Raw genomic sequence first — 13,218 nt, 5'->3', positions numbered from 1 at the left:
AGCATCAGTATTTTGAACCTGATGCGTGCAGCTACTGGGAGCCAGTGGAGGGAACGTAGCAGAGGGAGGATGTGGGAGAATTTGGGAAGGTGGACCCATTTATTCAGAAACCCTTGGCTGTCTGTGAGCTACAATCTCACAGGTCTGCTGTTAGGCCTGCATGATGGCTTCCAAGCAAATAAAATAAAAAAAAAAACTTCAACATGCACAAACACACACACATTCTCTTTATGTTGGCGTGTGACACCATGTCCCAGGTTCAAAGCCCACTTACTACTTTTGTGTCATTGTGATTGTCTCCAGGGGGACGGTCCCTGTCACTACTAAGTTGCTATGGATAAGGGCGTCCGATAAACGCCGTAAACGTAAAGACTGCATCCTGTTCAGTGTTTTGTTGGAGAAACCGGGGTGCTTAAAGTCCAAAGTCACCCCCGTTCCTCTGGAGGAACGTGATGCCGGCTCAACTTAATCCCCTCTTCGTCTTAACAGCTGGACCTTGACACGCCGCGTTCACCACTCGCAGCAATTTCTCAATCACATGGCCGCGTCCTGCGCCCGGGGGTCAGGAATAATGACTTCCAGACCCGCTTAGCGAGGCCGAGCTTCGGAAGCAGGAGGAAAAGCCACCGGGCTTAAACGCAAAGCCGCCGCTGTCACTCTCTGAGCAGCTTGGTCAAAACACACGGCCCCCTTTCCAAAACGGTGCCACTTACAATCACATGATTCGGCCAATGAGCACAAAGGCTCTTAACGCTCAGGGTGACGGGCCGCAGGCACGCTCCGCAGAAACCAAAAAGCCAAGGCGGCTCAAACGGATGTGTTGTTGCGATTAATCGGCCAAGTAACTTTATCCCACATTTAGATTAGCCGCTAATGACGAGGGAGACGCAGAGCTTCCGGAAAACAACGGGGCCCGTTGAGAGAGTTCCCGAGGAAATAAATCCTCGCCAAGCACACAAGGCAAAGCAACAGGACCATTTGAAGGTTTTATTTAAATATTATAATGTTACATTTGCGGTGTGTTTCTTCAGTCCGGAGCAAAAAGGCGCTTTTATTTTTTACGTGACACTGGTTTTACACAATGCCGGAAAAAAAAAAAAAAAAAAAAAAAAAAAGAGAGAGAGAGAGAAATGAAACACAAATAAGAGCACTTGGGGGGGCTGGGATTGAAAGGGAAGAGAGGAAGGTGAGCAGGAGAGGGGGTGGAGAGGGACGACAGCCGTATCAGCCGTCTCCGACCCCGTGAGGGGTGTCTGTTAATGGAAATCTCACTAATGGATATCAAGTGTCCCCACCGCGCCGCATGTCCTCGTCAGCACAGTGCAGCGCTGCACAGCAGGTCCTCTGAACTCCTCCTCCTCCGCCTGAAGATGACGGAAGGTTCTGGTTTGACAACAGTCCAAACCCAACCGGCACGGGACGTCTTCCAGCCAAGGGTTTCAGTGCGGGAACACGGGGGAAGGAGCTTATGGAGTCCACAATCTTCTGGGTTTCTAAACATCAGTGCATCATTTGCTCTCATCCCCCCACCATCCTATGGATGTGCTTTCATCAGATGAGCAAAATATATATTTTTTTATACTTATGTTTAATTTTAAAAAGCTCTACTTGGTCCAAAGTTGTTCTGGGTGTCTACTTTTCAGGGTGTCATTCAGTTGAACCTGTCCTGGATGTTCATCAGGCTGTGGTTGGACTTCACCCTCTTGGCTGTGGAAAATGTACAGGAGAAGCGAATGAGGTGCACACGTAGGAATAATGTCACCATCCTCAACATCTTGTCCCATGATCACATCGCTTCAGGTCACCATTTCGAATATTGCAATACTTGCAATATTTGCAATACCTTTTTAAAAAAATTGCAATACTTACAATACTTTTTCAATAAATTTACAATATTGGGGTCTATAGTTGTCGCAAAAGCATTTCACTGCATATCATACCATGTATGAAGGTGTACGCGACAAAGAATATTTGAATTTGATTTGAATCGAAGCTGGACTATAGATGTAGGTTCTTGTTCAATAAAGCAGTCACAGTCATGTAATACAACTCTGTTCAGACATCGGCACCGCAAAAATTCACTTATATTCACCCTGACTGCATTAGACACAATTATTGATGGGCTGAAAACTTCAGTTTCTCTGTCTCTATGAAACACAAGCTGATTAATCTCCACAAAACAATATCAACTGGTCATCCCTAATATTGATAATGCCACAATACAACACTGTCAATTCTGTGATAATCGATATATTGAGGCAAAGTTCTCTATTATATAATCTAATTACAATTTTTAAAGTGCAGAATTTGATCATAAAAATCACAAAATGAAATTTGCCTTCGTTTTTCCACACAACTTAAACTTTGAAATATCAGCTTTTGACCGAGCATTGCCCTGTATCGCAATCTATTTATCCACTTGACTCTCTCACAGCATTAGCAATGACTATTTCTTTTTTGGGGGGTTTGTTGTGTTGATAATGTTGTGTGACCCACATAAAATCCAATCAGTTGCCATCATGAAAAATATTTTTTTTCCCCCCGATATCAGGAAGATATATATAATCTTTTCATGTGGCATGAATAGCTCCACAGGACAACAGAATAAAAAAAAAATAAAAAAAATCAACTGCCCAATGTCAGATTCCCCCAAAACAGCAGTGCGCATTTATGAAGAAAGAACAGACTGTACGTCACGTTACGCCCAATCAATCTTCTACGCACACACACTCACACTCCAACACCATTAACAACCTGAATCCCCTCCACCCCACAAGAACAATGGCCCGGCTAAGCACGTTACTCACGGTGTATGAGTTTGCGTTTCTTTTGTTCCGAGTGCAGAAAGCTGCTCAAGTAGAAGATGATGGGCAGGAAGACCATGAAGCTGGACACGGCGAGGACCGGGACAGTCTCCTCGCGTGGGAACGCACAGCTGAACATTTTACTCCACAAGTGGCGCGTGACGTTCATCTGCAATCGCAACACATTAATTTCTTCTTATATTCATAACAAATAATAAATAAATCCCCCACCCTGCTGTAGGGTGGTAGTAGCCTAGTGGGTAAAACACTCGCCTATGAACCAGAAGACCCGGGTTCAAATCCCACTTACTACCACTGTGTCCCTGAGCAAGACACTTAACCATAAGTTGCTCCAGGGAAACTGTCCCTGTAACTACTGATTGTAAGTCGCTCTGGATAAGGGCGTCTGATAAATGCTGTAAATGTAAAATGTCTCATTCGTGTCATATGACCAAAGGACCACATAATAAACCCACTTATGAAGACTGGGTTGAGTGATTATATGAAAATCCTATCTAAAGATGTTCGGATTAACTACAAATTTCGTGTCGACACCATCTGCTGTGTTCGGCCTCTAGAGGACGCCGTTTTCATCTCAAAGGTTCCCAGCAGGTGTCAGTTGATACATATTCCATGTTCATAATGGTATAGTTGTTGGTTTAATTTTAGTCTTTGTCAGCCTCAGTAACGTCCATACTCATCTTAGTCTAGTCAAGATTCAGCGACTTAAAGGCTGAGCATTAGTCTTATTTCAGTCAGAATTATCCACGACTATTTTAGTCGAGTTTTATGAAAAATTCTCATTTAAAATTTTAATTTTCAGTAATGCAACTCTATTTAAGTAGAGTTTAGTCAGTATAAGTAGAACAGGCAAAACAACATTTCACTGTAAAGAAAGTGTTTCCAAAGACTGCTTCATCATTTTAAACCACCACAAATCCTCAAATCTAAATGCCGCAAATGTGTAAAGTTTTTATTTCGTTTCGTTTTTTTATCCATGAATGTTACATGATATATTTTGGTATATTTGTCACATGACCAGCATTTATGCTGCATCTCAACTAAGATATTTCTTCATAAATTTCGCGCACAAAAAAAAACAAAAAACAAAACACCACTACATAACAGCACGTGGAAATAATAAAAAAAAAAACAGATCTGAATAAAATATACTGTACCGCATCCTCGGTATCCATGCAAAGTGATTTGTTTTTATCCAGCTCGCTGTAGAGCTCGTTTAAGGATCTGTACGTGGCCTTACACTCTTTACACAGCTCAGAGTGATTCCCCTGCGTACAGACACACACACACACACACACACACACACAGCCATGGTTAGATAGAATAACGCTAAATCTTTAGGTGCGTGCTACTGGGCGAAAGTTGAAATGTTTCTTTCCAGCAGTAACTCTGAAATAGGGACTGAACACGCTAATGGTGTTGATTAAAAAGTGAAAGTGGTAAAAATGTAGACATGTGGTAGAATAACTGGGTGCTGTTCTCTCCCAACTCTGTATCCATGGTCTAGAAGCAAAGGTCTACAGATAAGAAAAATACTGTATCGCTGCTCGCTTTGTCTACACATATAGTGTTGTTTCATGCAAATAAGGAAATTCTGTAATAATCGCTTTAGGTAAACTGATATTTGATCAACGTTCGACATGGGTGGTTTTTGTTATGTTAACCGGATCCTATTGGTGCCTAACACGGCGCTGAATGTCTACGTGAATAAAAAGCCGCTGACCGCATCTTACTACCAACATGCTAGTGTGTGGCGGTAGTAGCCTAGTGGGTAACACACTCGCCTATGAACCAGAAGACCAAGGTTCAAGACCCAGACCCAGGGGACTGTCCCAGTAACTACTGATTGTAAGTCGCTCTGGATAAGGGCGTCTGATAAATGCTGTAAATGTAAATGTAGTGTGTGGGGATTCCAACCGGCAACCTTAGGATTACGGGTCTTTTAGGCCACCACCGCCCATACCGCACCCTGAGGCCATGTCTTGACCACACATCATCAGCAAGAAAAAAAAAGTTATTCGCTGGCTGCCTAATAAATCCACACCCCTCAGCAGACGCCAGAGTGACAAGACCTGGTCAGGACTGGTCACGGTTAAAGCTGAATTTGTGTTTAACCCAGTAACAGTTATAGATGACACTGGTACACAACACCAACATGCCGAATCGGATATTGTGGGCAGGGGAGTTAGAAACCGATCCGATTACAAGACCTGAAACCTTAAACCCACAAAATATAATCCCTCACAGCAGTTACGACCTGTGAAGCGTCATTAGGTTCACAGAGGAACGATCCAACTGATTACTGGTGGTAGCCTGAAGGCACGTTGAAGTCGGTCTGGACAAGGGCGCTACTTGCACACAGAAATTTACCTGCTGGTACTTTTCAAAGCAGCCGAGAGTCTGGTTGAGAACTTCAAAGAAATGGAGTGTCTGACTGTTCAGACCCTGCAGATCTTCTGTTAGACAACCTTTAAAAGAAAAACCCACACACATCGTATTTCACATGTGGAACATCTGAAGAGTCAGATTCTAAACTGTGGCACTTTCATTGCAAGTAATCCACCTTTTTTTTTTTTTTTTTAAAAAAACAAAGTTTGTGAGGATGGTATACAAAGACATGTCTTCTCAAAAAAGGCAAATTAAACTTTAACAACTCCCAATGGAGAATATTAGCCTGCGCACGTGTGTACGTCTTACGTGAGCAGTAAGCGCTCTGAGGGTTGTCGCCCCAGATATCCTCCAGGTTGCTGTAAAGCTTGTAGAGCAGCATCAGCCGGTCGGCGCGCAGAAGTTCATCGTTGCAGCTCACGTTCCCGGGAGCTAACTGGAATTGGGGAAAAAAAAAAAAAAAACATAAGTTTGAACACACCTTCTCATTCATGTGTTTTCTTTATTTTCATGACCATTTACGTTGGTAGATTCTCACTGAAGGCATCAGAACTATGAATGAACACATGTGGAGTTAACAAAAATTGGAGACCTGACCTCCACAGTCACCGGACCTGAACCCAATCCAGATGGTTTGGGGTGAGCTGGACCGCAGAGTGAAGGCAAAGGGGCCAACAAGTGCTAAACACCTCTCAAGACCTCTTGAAGCTCATAGAGAGAATGCCAAGAGTGTGCAAAGCAGTAATCAGAGCAAAGGGCGGCTATTTTGAATAAGGTAGAATATAAACATTTTACATTTACAGAATTTATCAGAGCGACTTACAATCAGTACAGGGACAGTCCCCCCCTGGAGCAACTCAAGGTTAAGCGTCTTGCTCAGGGACACAATGGTAGTAAGTGGGATTTGAACCAGGGTCTTCTGGTTCATAGGCGAGTGTGTTACCCACTAGGCTACTACCACCAACTACCAATAAAAAACATGTCTTTAGTTACTTCACCTTTCTTAGTTTTGATGCCTTCAGTGAGAATCTACCAATGTAAATGCTCATGAAAATAAAGAAAACACATTGAATTATACATCATTTCCCCCCAATTCCAGGGGTGTTAGAAAACATCGACACAATGACATCCAGTATCAATATTTTTGTATACAAATTTAGTTCAAAATTCAGTGATCCACCCAGATCGCACACAGTGTACTTTTTTTTTTTACATTTTCTGTGAACTGAAGAATATCGAAAAATTTATACAGTATCAAAATGCATCGTGATATATCGTGCCAGTAGACACCCCTAATATATATAATAGAGTGTGGGAAATTATAATGTTAATGTTGATAAATGAAACCTCTAGATTAAATCAGTCAACGTGACTGAGAGACTGAGAGACGTTATTCCCACAAACCGCCAGCTCCGGTCACAACTCGTGACGGTCACTCACTTCCGGCTCACGAGGGTCTGGACGGTCACGGGACATGCGACATGTGACCAGGCGAGATGGCCCAGGTTACCTGGTCGGAGGACATGTTGGCGTACACCTCCCTCAGGCTGCTGTACTTGCTGTAGCAGCTCTGGCAGATCCGGACGGGCCGGGCGTGGGACACCAGGCAGTCCGCGTAGGTGACGTAGCGCCGGCCGAACACCCGCAGCATCTCCAGGCAGACGTCGCTGAACTCCAGCTGCTCTGGGAAGGCGGAGGACAGGCTGAGGGACAGGAGCGGCGTCGACGCCCGTCCGCCGCCCGCCACGGTCCCGAACAGCGCGGCGAGCAAAAGCCACGACATGTCCCGACCAGTGGCGTCTGCGGACTCCGCGCTTCCTGTTTATCCTCTGACGTCAGCGCATTACGTGACCACCGCGGAGATCTCGCGAGATCTGCCCATTACTTCTGTTGTACGGCAGCACGACAAACAGATATTACAAGACGACATTAATAACAACGACAACACAAATCATAATAATGATAATACCTTACACATGTAGATAGATCATATCTTCGTGTTTCTCAGGAATAATTCTTCTTCTTTAAGTCATTGTGATACACTGCAGCACAGCACACGGTGACACAACGAAACGTGTCCTCTGCATTTAATTATCACCCTGGGCAGTTATGAAAGGCGCCCGGGGAGCAGTGTGTGGGCACAGTACTTTGCTCAGTGGCACCTCAGCAACCTTTTGATTATAGAACCGCTAGGCTTCACTGAAGGCTATACTGACTGTAGGGACCAGAGGTAGTCGTGCATTACTGTCCTACCATTACTTAATACACATTTATGTCAGGCAGGCGTGGTATGGGTATTTTTATATTTTATATAAATAGCTTTTTTCCATCAGACAACTGAACACTCAGGGACTTTCCCCTTTTATATAGAGAAATATTATCCATTAATGCACCATTCCATTTTGCACGGCGGTATTTGCACTATTTTTACTGTCTCAGTACTGTCTGTCTCATTGTCTACATGTTTTTTTGTTAAGTGTTACTCTTGCACTGCCTGTGTCCCCTGTTTGCACTTCAATTGTCTTAAGTGCTACATGTAACTCCAGGTTCTGGAGAAACTTCGTTTCGTTTCACTATGTACTGTGTAACATGTATGTAGGTGAAATGACAAAAAATCTCAACTTCAACTTCAAGATTTAATCAAGTTAAGAAACTGCCTGACCAAACAAACAGGTCTAGTATCCAGTCTATGACATCGTCATTTTAGGGATTTTACCGAAAATAAAGATCTGGGATGAATAATGCAGTCCACCGTGTCTTAATCCAGGCACTTACAGGGTCTTTAAGATCCTCGCTGTGAAAATGGTGTCACATGCAGCTCCTCTTTAATCTCTGCTTCTGTACAGAGTCAGAGGGGGACAGTATTCTTTTCACGTCCCCTCCACTGCCCCCCACCCATCCCCCAGACCATTGTCAGTTGGACCGGCTTGGTCGCATCTTCTCAGGCCGCCCTCTTTGTGCCGCGTTTCCCAGGCCTGCAGTGTGGACACGGAGCATGGCTTTTAGGGCTCTGAAAAGGCCCGCTCTCCCCTCAACGCGCAGCTGGAACATTCGAGGCGACTGGGCCACTGCTTTCCGTTCAAGGGCCGGGTGCTGTGACCCCAACGATGGGAAAGTCATCAGATCAGAGAGTGACAGTGCAGGACGGCTCTTTATTGAGTCTTTTCCACTGTAAGAATTTTTCTGACTGCTTCAAAATGTAGACACACACTCTACTACCACCTACGCAGACTCTCCTGCAGACAGTGCTACTTCTACACACACACTCCACAATGTGCTACTCCAGGGCATTAACTGGGGCGGTGGTGGCCTAGCAGGTAAGGAAGCGGACCCATGTTCAAATCCCGAACTGTTAAATGCAGAGGACACATTTTGTTGTGTGCTGTGCTGCAGTGTTTCACAAAGACTATCATTTCATTAACAACTTTTTTTCTGATCAACTTATGCATCAATGAAGTCAATGCGCTGTCAACTATATATATATATATATATATATATATATATGTGTGTGTGTGTGTGTGTGTGTGTGTGTATGTATATATATGTATGTGTGTGTGTGTGTGTGTGTGTGTGTGTGTGTGTGTGTATATATATATATATATATATATATATATATATATATATATATATATTTACCCCAGGAGACAAACCCCCCAATGGACAGTTGTGCTTCTGAGACACATTACGACACCATAAACAAAAAAGCACCAGCGTCTCGGGTTGTTGTTTCAATAATTTAGTCTGATATGGTCCGGCGGGTTGAAATGATTCCACGCTGGCCAGGTCGCTGCGGCAGACGGAGGAAACGAGACTTCATATATACCGTCACTCCCTCCGCCCCGCGCACATCGCCGCAATGAATGATAATCCTCCCGCCAGCAGCACGCGACAGGTTCAGTTCCGCGCGAGGCAGCAGCTATGGACGCTGCTGAGAGGGGTTGCTCGCACCACTACACCTTCAGGTGTTTAGTAAGATGTCTGGCCACCTGCAAGCCATTTGCCTAAGAAAGCGCACAACTTGACGACGTCTCTCAATGCATGTCAACTTGTGACATTGTGCAACAGGCTTTTCAGTTAATGCCCTGTCCTACAGGCAGTAATTACTTCCATACGCTCACATAAACAGGGTGGTAGTAGCCTAGTGGGTAACACACTCGCCTATGAACCAGAAGACCCAGGTTCAAATCCCGCTTACTACCACTGTGTCCCCGAGCAAGACACTTAACCCTAAGTTGCTCCAGGGGGGGACTGTCCCTGTAACTACTGATTGTAAGTCGCTCTGGATAAGGGGCGTCGGTTAAACGCTGTACAAAAAAAACAAAAAAAAAAAACAGTGTACCTCATACACACGCTGACACAGGCAGTACATTCATACGCACACTGTGCTCCTAATCACGCCGCTACAGGCAGTGGAGCGCTACAACACACACTGTACACTGCCCAGCTGTTCTCCCACACCCATATAAACAGATTTATCTACTACTCTACTACTCCCAAGTGACACTCCCACAGGCTGTACTACCTCCTATTGTCAATACTTCACACCTACACACAACGCTGAAGTTATTCCCACCCAACAAGCAAGACTGAAATCTAACAAGACACTTAACCCTGAGTGTCTCCAGGGGGACTGTCCCTGATACCTGCCGTAAAAGACATTGGTACACCCGGTATACGCACACAACGCTCCACTCGCTTTATTTGTAGTGCTGTTCCATCATCCACCTAACTCAGTTCTTCTCGGCTCTTTATTGCCGTGAGCAGCACGTTCGAGGGTGACAGTGGCGGTTACGGAGACATGTGGACCTGCTGCATCTCTGTCACCGCACCTCCTCCTCCCCGCCTCCTCCTACTCCTACTCGCGTTTTTTGACACCGTGCAATTTTCTCGCGTGCGTGCATGTGCGGCAGGCACAAAATAATTAGGGAGTCAAGGTAAACGATCTGGGCTCAGACTCTGATTGTGTTAATTGTCGAAAACCCTCGAATCAAGCCACTGCAGTCAATGGTCTTTAATGCGAAATTAGTGCCTCTTGATAACTTGCAGTCCGCCGCAGTTCTGCAGTCATCAGGGACTTAATGAAAATAGAGGGCCCGCGATAACTGCGCATTAGGGCCTATTCTAATGCGGCTGGCAAGCGCGAAGGCGAGAGAAAAGCGTCGGATTTTCCGGCAGGATTCTGGCCTGCCCTCCCCTCCTCCCGCCCACAGCCGTCACTCGGCGAACCGTCAATCAGGCAGCGGATAACACAGTGACAGATTGTAAAAACCATGACCACAGTCAGATAGATAGATGGTTTGAATTACCAGAGAGCTAAGGCGATCTCCACGGAGAGAACTGCTCCCCTTAATAATTTAGGGGGAGACCTACATACTGTATATCTTCCGTGGCTTTGTTTTGTTCTCTGTACATTAAGAAATAAAAAATAACAATTCATTCATAAATATATATATTTCCAGTTTTGTTTGATTTCATTAGGCTCTTGGTTATCGGGTTGTTATCGGCCCCGTAATCAGAAGGTCGCCGGTTCGAATCCCCACACACTGCTCCCCGTCATGGCTGCCCACTGCTCACCAAGGCTGATGGTTAAAAGCAGTGGACACATTTCGTTGTGTCACCGTGTGCTGCGCTGCGGTGTTTCACAATGACAATCACTTCACTTTCACTTCTCACTTCAGTGGTGGCCTAGCAAGTTTTAAAAAAAAAGGACCCATGGGTTGGCTCAAAAGCAGAGGAGACATTTCATTGTGTTACTGTGTTTCACAATGACAGGGACACTACATTCCAGCATGACTTAAAAAATTAAACAAATTATTACGTTTCTTAAATTTATCCTAATGTGAATATATATGCACAATAGATAGATAGATAGATAGATAGATAGATAGACCCTTTGATTGACTGGTTGAGATCAGATTGCTGCTGGACCCTGGTGCAGTCAGGCCAGCTGATATTTGTAGAGCACGGATGCTGCCTCCCGAAAACCCGTGCACTTTTACGGTTATTGATTGGAGCCGTAATCAAGGCCCGAGAGGAGCGAAGGTTAAAAGCAGCGCATCATCAGGGATACAGTAACTGTCCATTAATTCCGCCGCGAGCAGAGATGCTGGAAGAAGCGACTTGAAGGGCTTCATTAGCATGTGATACCGAGCCCAATAACGCGAGGACAAAAATCACTAATTAGGGTCCCAGAGTGGCCCCATCGGCTGGAGGGCTCTTGAGAAGGGTGATGAGGCGCGGTGGCATCATCATTTCTCCCGAGCCCCAATGGGAGTGATTACTCTAATAAAAAATGCTCCATAGGGTTTAATCTCATTCCCTGCAGACTGGCCATTTATTTCCTAATTGATTACACTTTGAGTTAGGTGTGCGTGTGTGTGTGTGTGTGTGTGTGTGTGTGATGCAATCCCCCACTGCCAATGCATACACAGACATTAAAAAAAAACCACATTTCCCCCCCTACAAGCTAATGAAGTCTTAAAGATAACGGTCAGACATGAATAACAATGTGAAGAATATGCTTGCTGACGTATATATACTAAACTTAAACAATACATTAAACATGTGTATGCTTTTTTTAAGATTAAAACGAAGAAAGAAAATGAAGGGGATACCGTACCGTATCCTCAGTGTTGCCAGATTATATAATTATACAGTATGCATTGTATAATATTTAGTGGTGGGCCGTTATCGGCGTTAACGTGCTGCGTTAACGTGAGACTCTTATCGGGCGATAAAAAAAATATCGCCGTTAATCTATTCACAAAGTTGGGTTGGGAGCTCTGTCTATACTACGCAAGCTATTGTGCCGGAGTTAAATGGTTACACTAGATTTATAAGTATATTTCTTCTTTCTTGTGTCTTTTAGTTTCTTATTTTCTAAAGACTTTTATTTTGTTTTTGAGACCCCGTTCAGGTCTCTTGGACACATGGCGTGAGTTGTGAGAGGTGCGTGGGGTTTGTGTGCAAAAAGTTATTTCTTTCATTTGAATTTATGTACATATTAGGAATATTTTGCATGTATGTTATTTTGTGAATATTTTTTTTATGTTCTTTTAATACTGTATATTGTAGAGAGAGGTGCAGAAAGACGCGATGTAAAAAGACACAAGAAAGAAGAAATCTACTTATAAATCTAGTGTAACCACTTAACTCCGGCACAATAGCTTGCGTAGTATAGACCCAGCTCCCAACCCAACTTTGTGAATAGATTAACGGCGATATTTTTTTATCGCGCGATAAGAGTCTCACGTTAACGCAGCACGTTAACGCCGATAACGGCCCACCACTAGTTATTTTGTGAATATTTTTTTATGTTCTTTTAATACTGTATATTGTAGAGAGAGGTGCAGAAAGACGCGATGTGTGACGCAATGTTCTGACCTGACCTTGCTTTTTGTACAGAATACACTTTGCACAGAAAATCTCTTGGGTGTCAGCTCATCATTTGCGGTTCAAGAAACAAAATCAAAAAGTTACACAACGCAGAAGAAGAACCGCTACACTATGATGACTTTCACCTTGATATATTAGCGCGGATGTATACCTAGCCGAATTGCACTGTAGGGGGCGAGAACGAGTCTTCGAACTGTGAAATTACCACATCAAACGTGACGTGGTAACATGGATGCAGCTATTTAACTGAATAAACAGTTGGTAAAACACAAGTGCATCTTACTGAACATAATTTATTTTCATCACCAATTATCATAGTAGAACAGCTTTCTCAAGCAGTTTGTGATGCATTTTGGAAACAGGAGATGAGCCCCTGGTCTAATGCGCCACCTGTCTTGAGAAACCCGTTCTCAAAGACTTACTTTTAGTCATTATTTGGGTAGCACACATATTCTGAATGCCTTCGGCAGATTTCAAATGAGCCATTTTAATCTAGATTAATGTAGATTAATTTAGATTAATCTAGAATCTAGATTAATTTTTCTTACTCTAGATTAATCTATATTAATTCTAAGATTTTAGTGAGATTAATCTAGATTAAGAAAATGTA

General features: G+C 43.8%; 1 protein-coding gene across 2 annotated transcripts; it reads right to left on the bottom strand.

Annotated features, from left to right (window-relative positions):
* Positions 1 to 1,107: 1,107 nt before the first annotated feature.
* LOC114774294 (osteopetrosis-associated transmembrane protein 1-like) lies at positions 1,108 to 7,041 on the bottom strand. 2 transcript variants are annotated; one of them, XM_028966227.1, is made up of 6 exons: positions 6,724 to 7,041; positions 5,523 to 5,649; positions 5,196 to 5,293; positions 3,983 to 4,093; positions 2,808 to 2,973; positions 1,108 to 1,707 (listed from the first exon to the last, which is right to left on the bottom strand). In XM_028966227.1, the coding sequence occupies exons 1-6, from the start codon at positions 6,994 to 6,996 to the stop codon at positions 1,652 to 1,654; spliced, it is 831 nt and encodes a 276-aa protein (XP_028822060.1). In that variant the 5' UTR covers positions 6,997 to 7,041; the 3' UTR covers positions 1,108 to 1,651. The 2 variants fall into 2 exon arrangements, with proteins under 2 accessions (XP_028822060.1, XP_028822061.1); XM_028966228.1 differs by lacking the exon at positions 3,983 to 4,093.
* Between the last annotated feature and the right edge of the window lie 6,177 nt (positions 7,042 to 13,218).

The sequence above is a fragment of the Denticeps clupeoides genome, unplaced genomic scaffold, assembly GCF_900700375.1.
Source record: "Denticeps clupeoides unplaced genomic scaffold, fDenClu1.1, whole genome shotgun sequence".
Lineage (NCBI taxonomy): Eukaryota > Metazoa > Chordata > Actinopteri > Clupeiformes > Denticipitidae > Denticeps > Denticeps clupeoides.
The sequence above is the reverse complement of the archived record's forward strand: the minus strand, read 5'-3'. Positions and strand labels throughout refer to the sequence as shown.

Bases quoted from the DNA above. Each gene is read 5' to 3' on its own strand.
- LOC114774294 (XM_028966227.1), bottom strand. From the start codon at position 6,996: ATGTCGTGGCTTTTGCTCGCCGCGCTGTTCGGGACCGTGGCGGGCGGC. The intron at 5,650-6,723 runs GTAACCTGGGCC...CCCCAATTCCAG, and splicing joins CCAACATGTCCTCCGACCAG to TTAGCTCCCGGGAACGTGAG. The intron at 5,294-5,522 runs GTAAGACGTACA...TTTCTTTTAAAG, and splicing joins TCAGAGCGCTTACTGCTCAC to GTTGTCTAACAGAAGATCTG.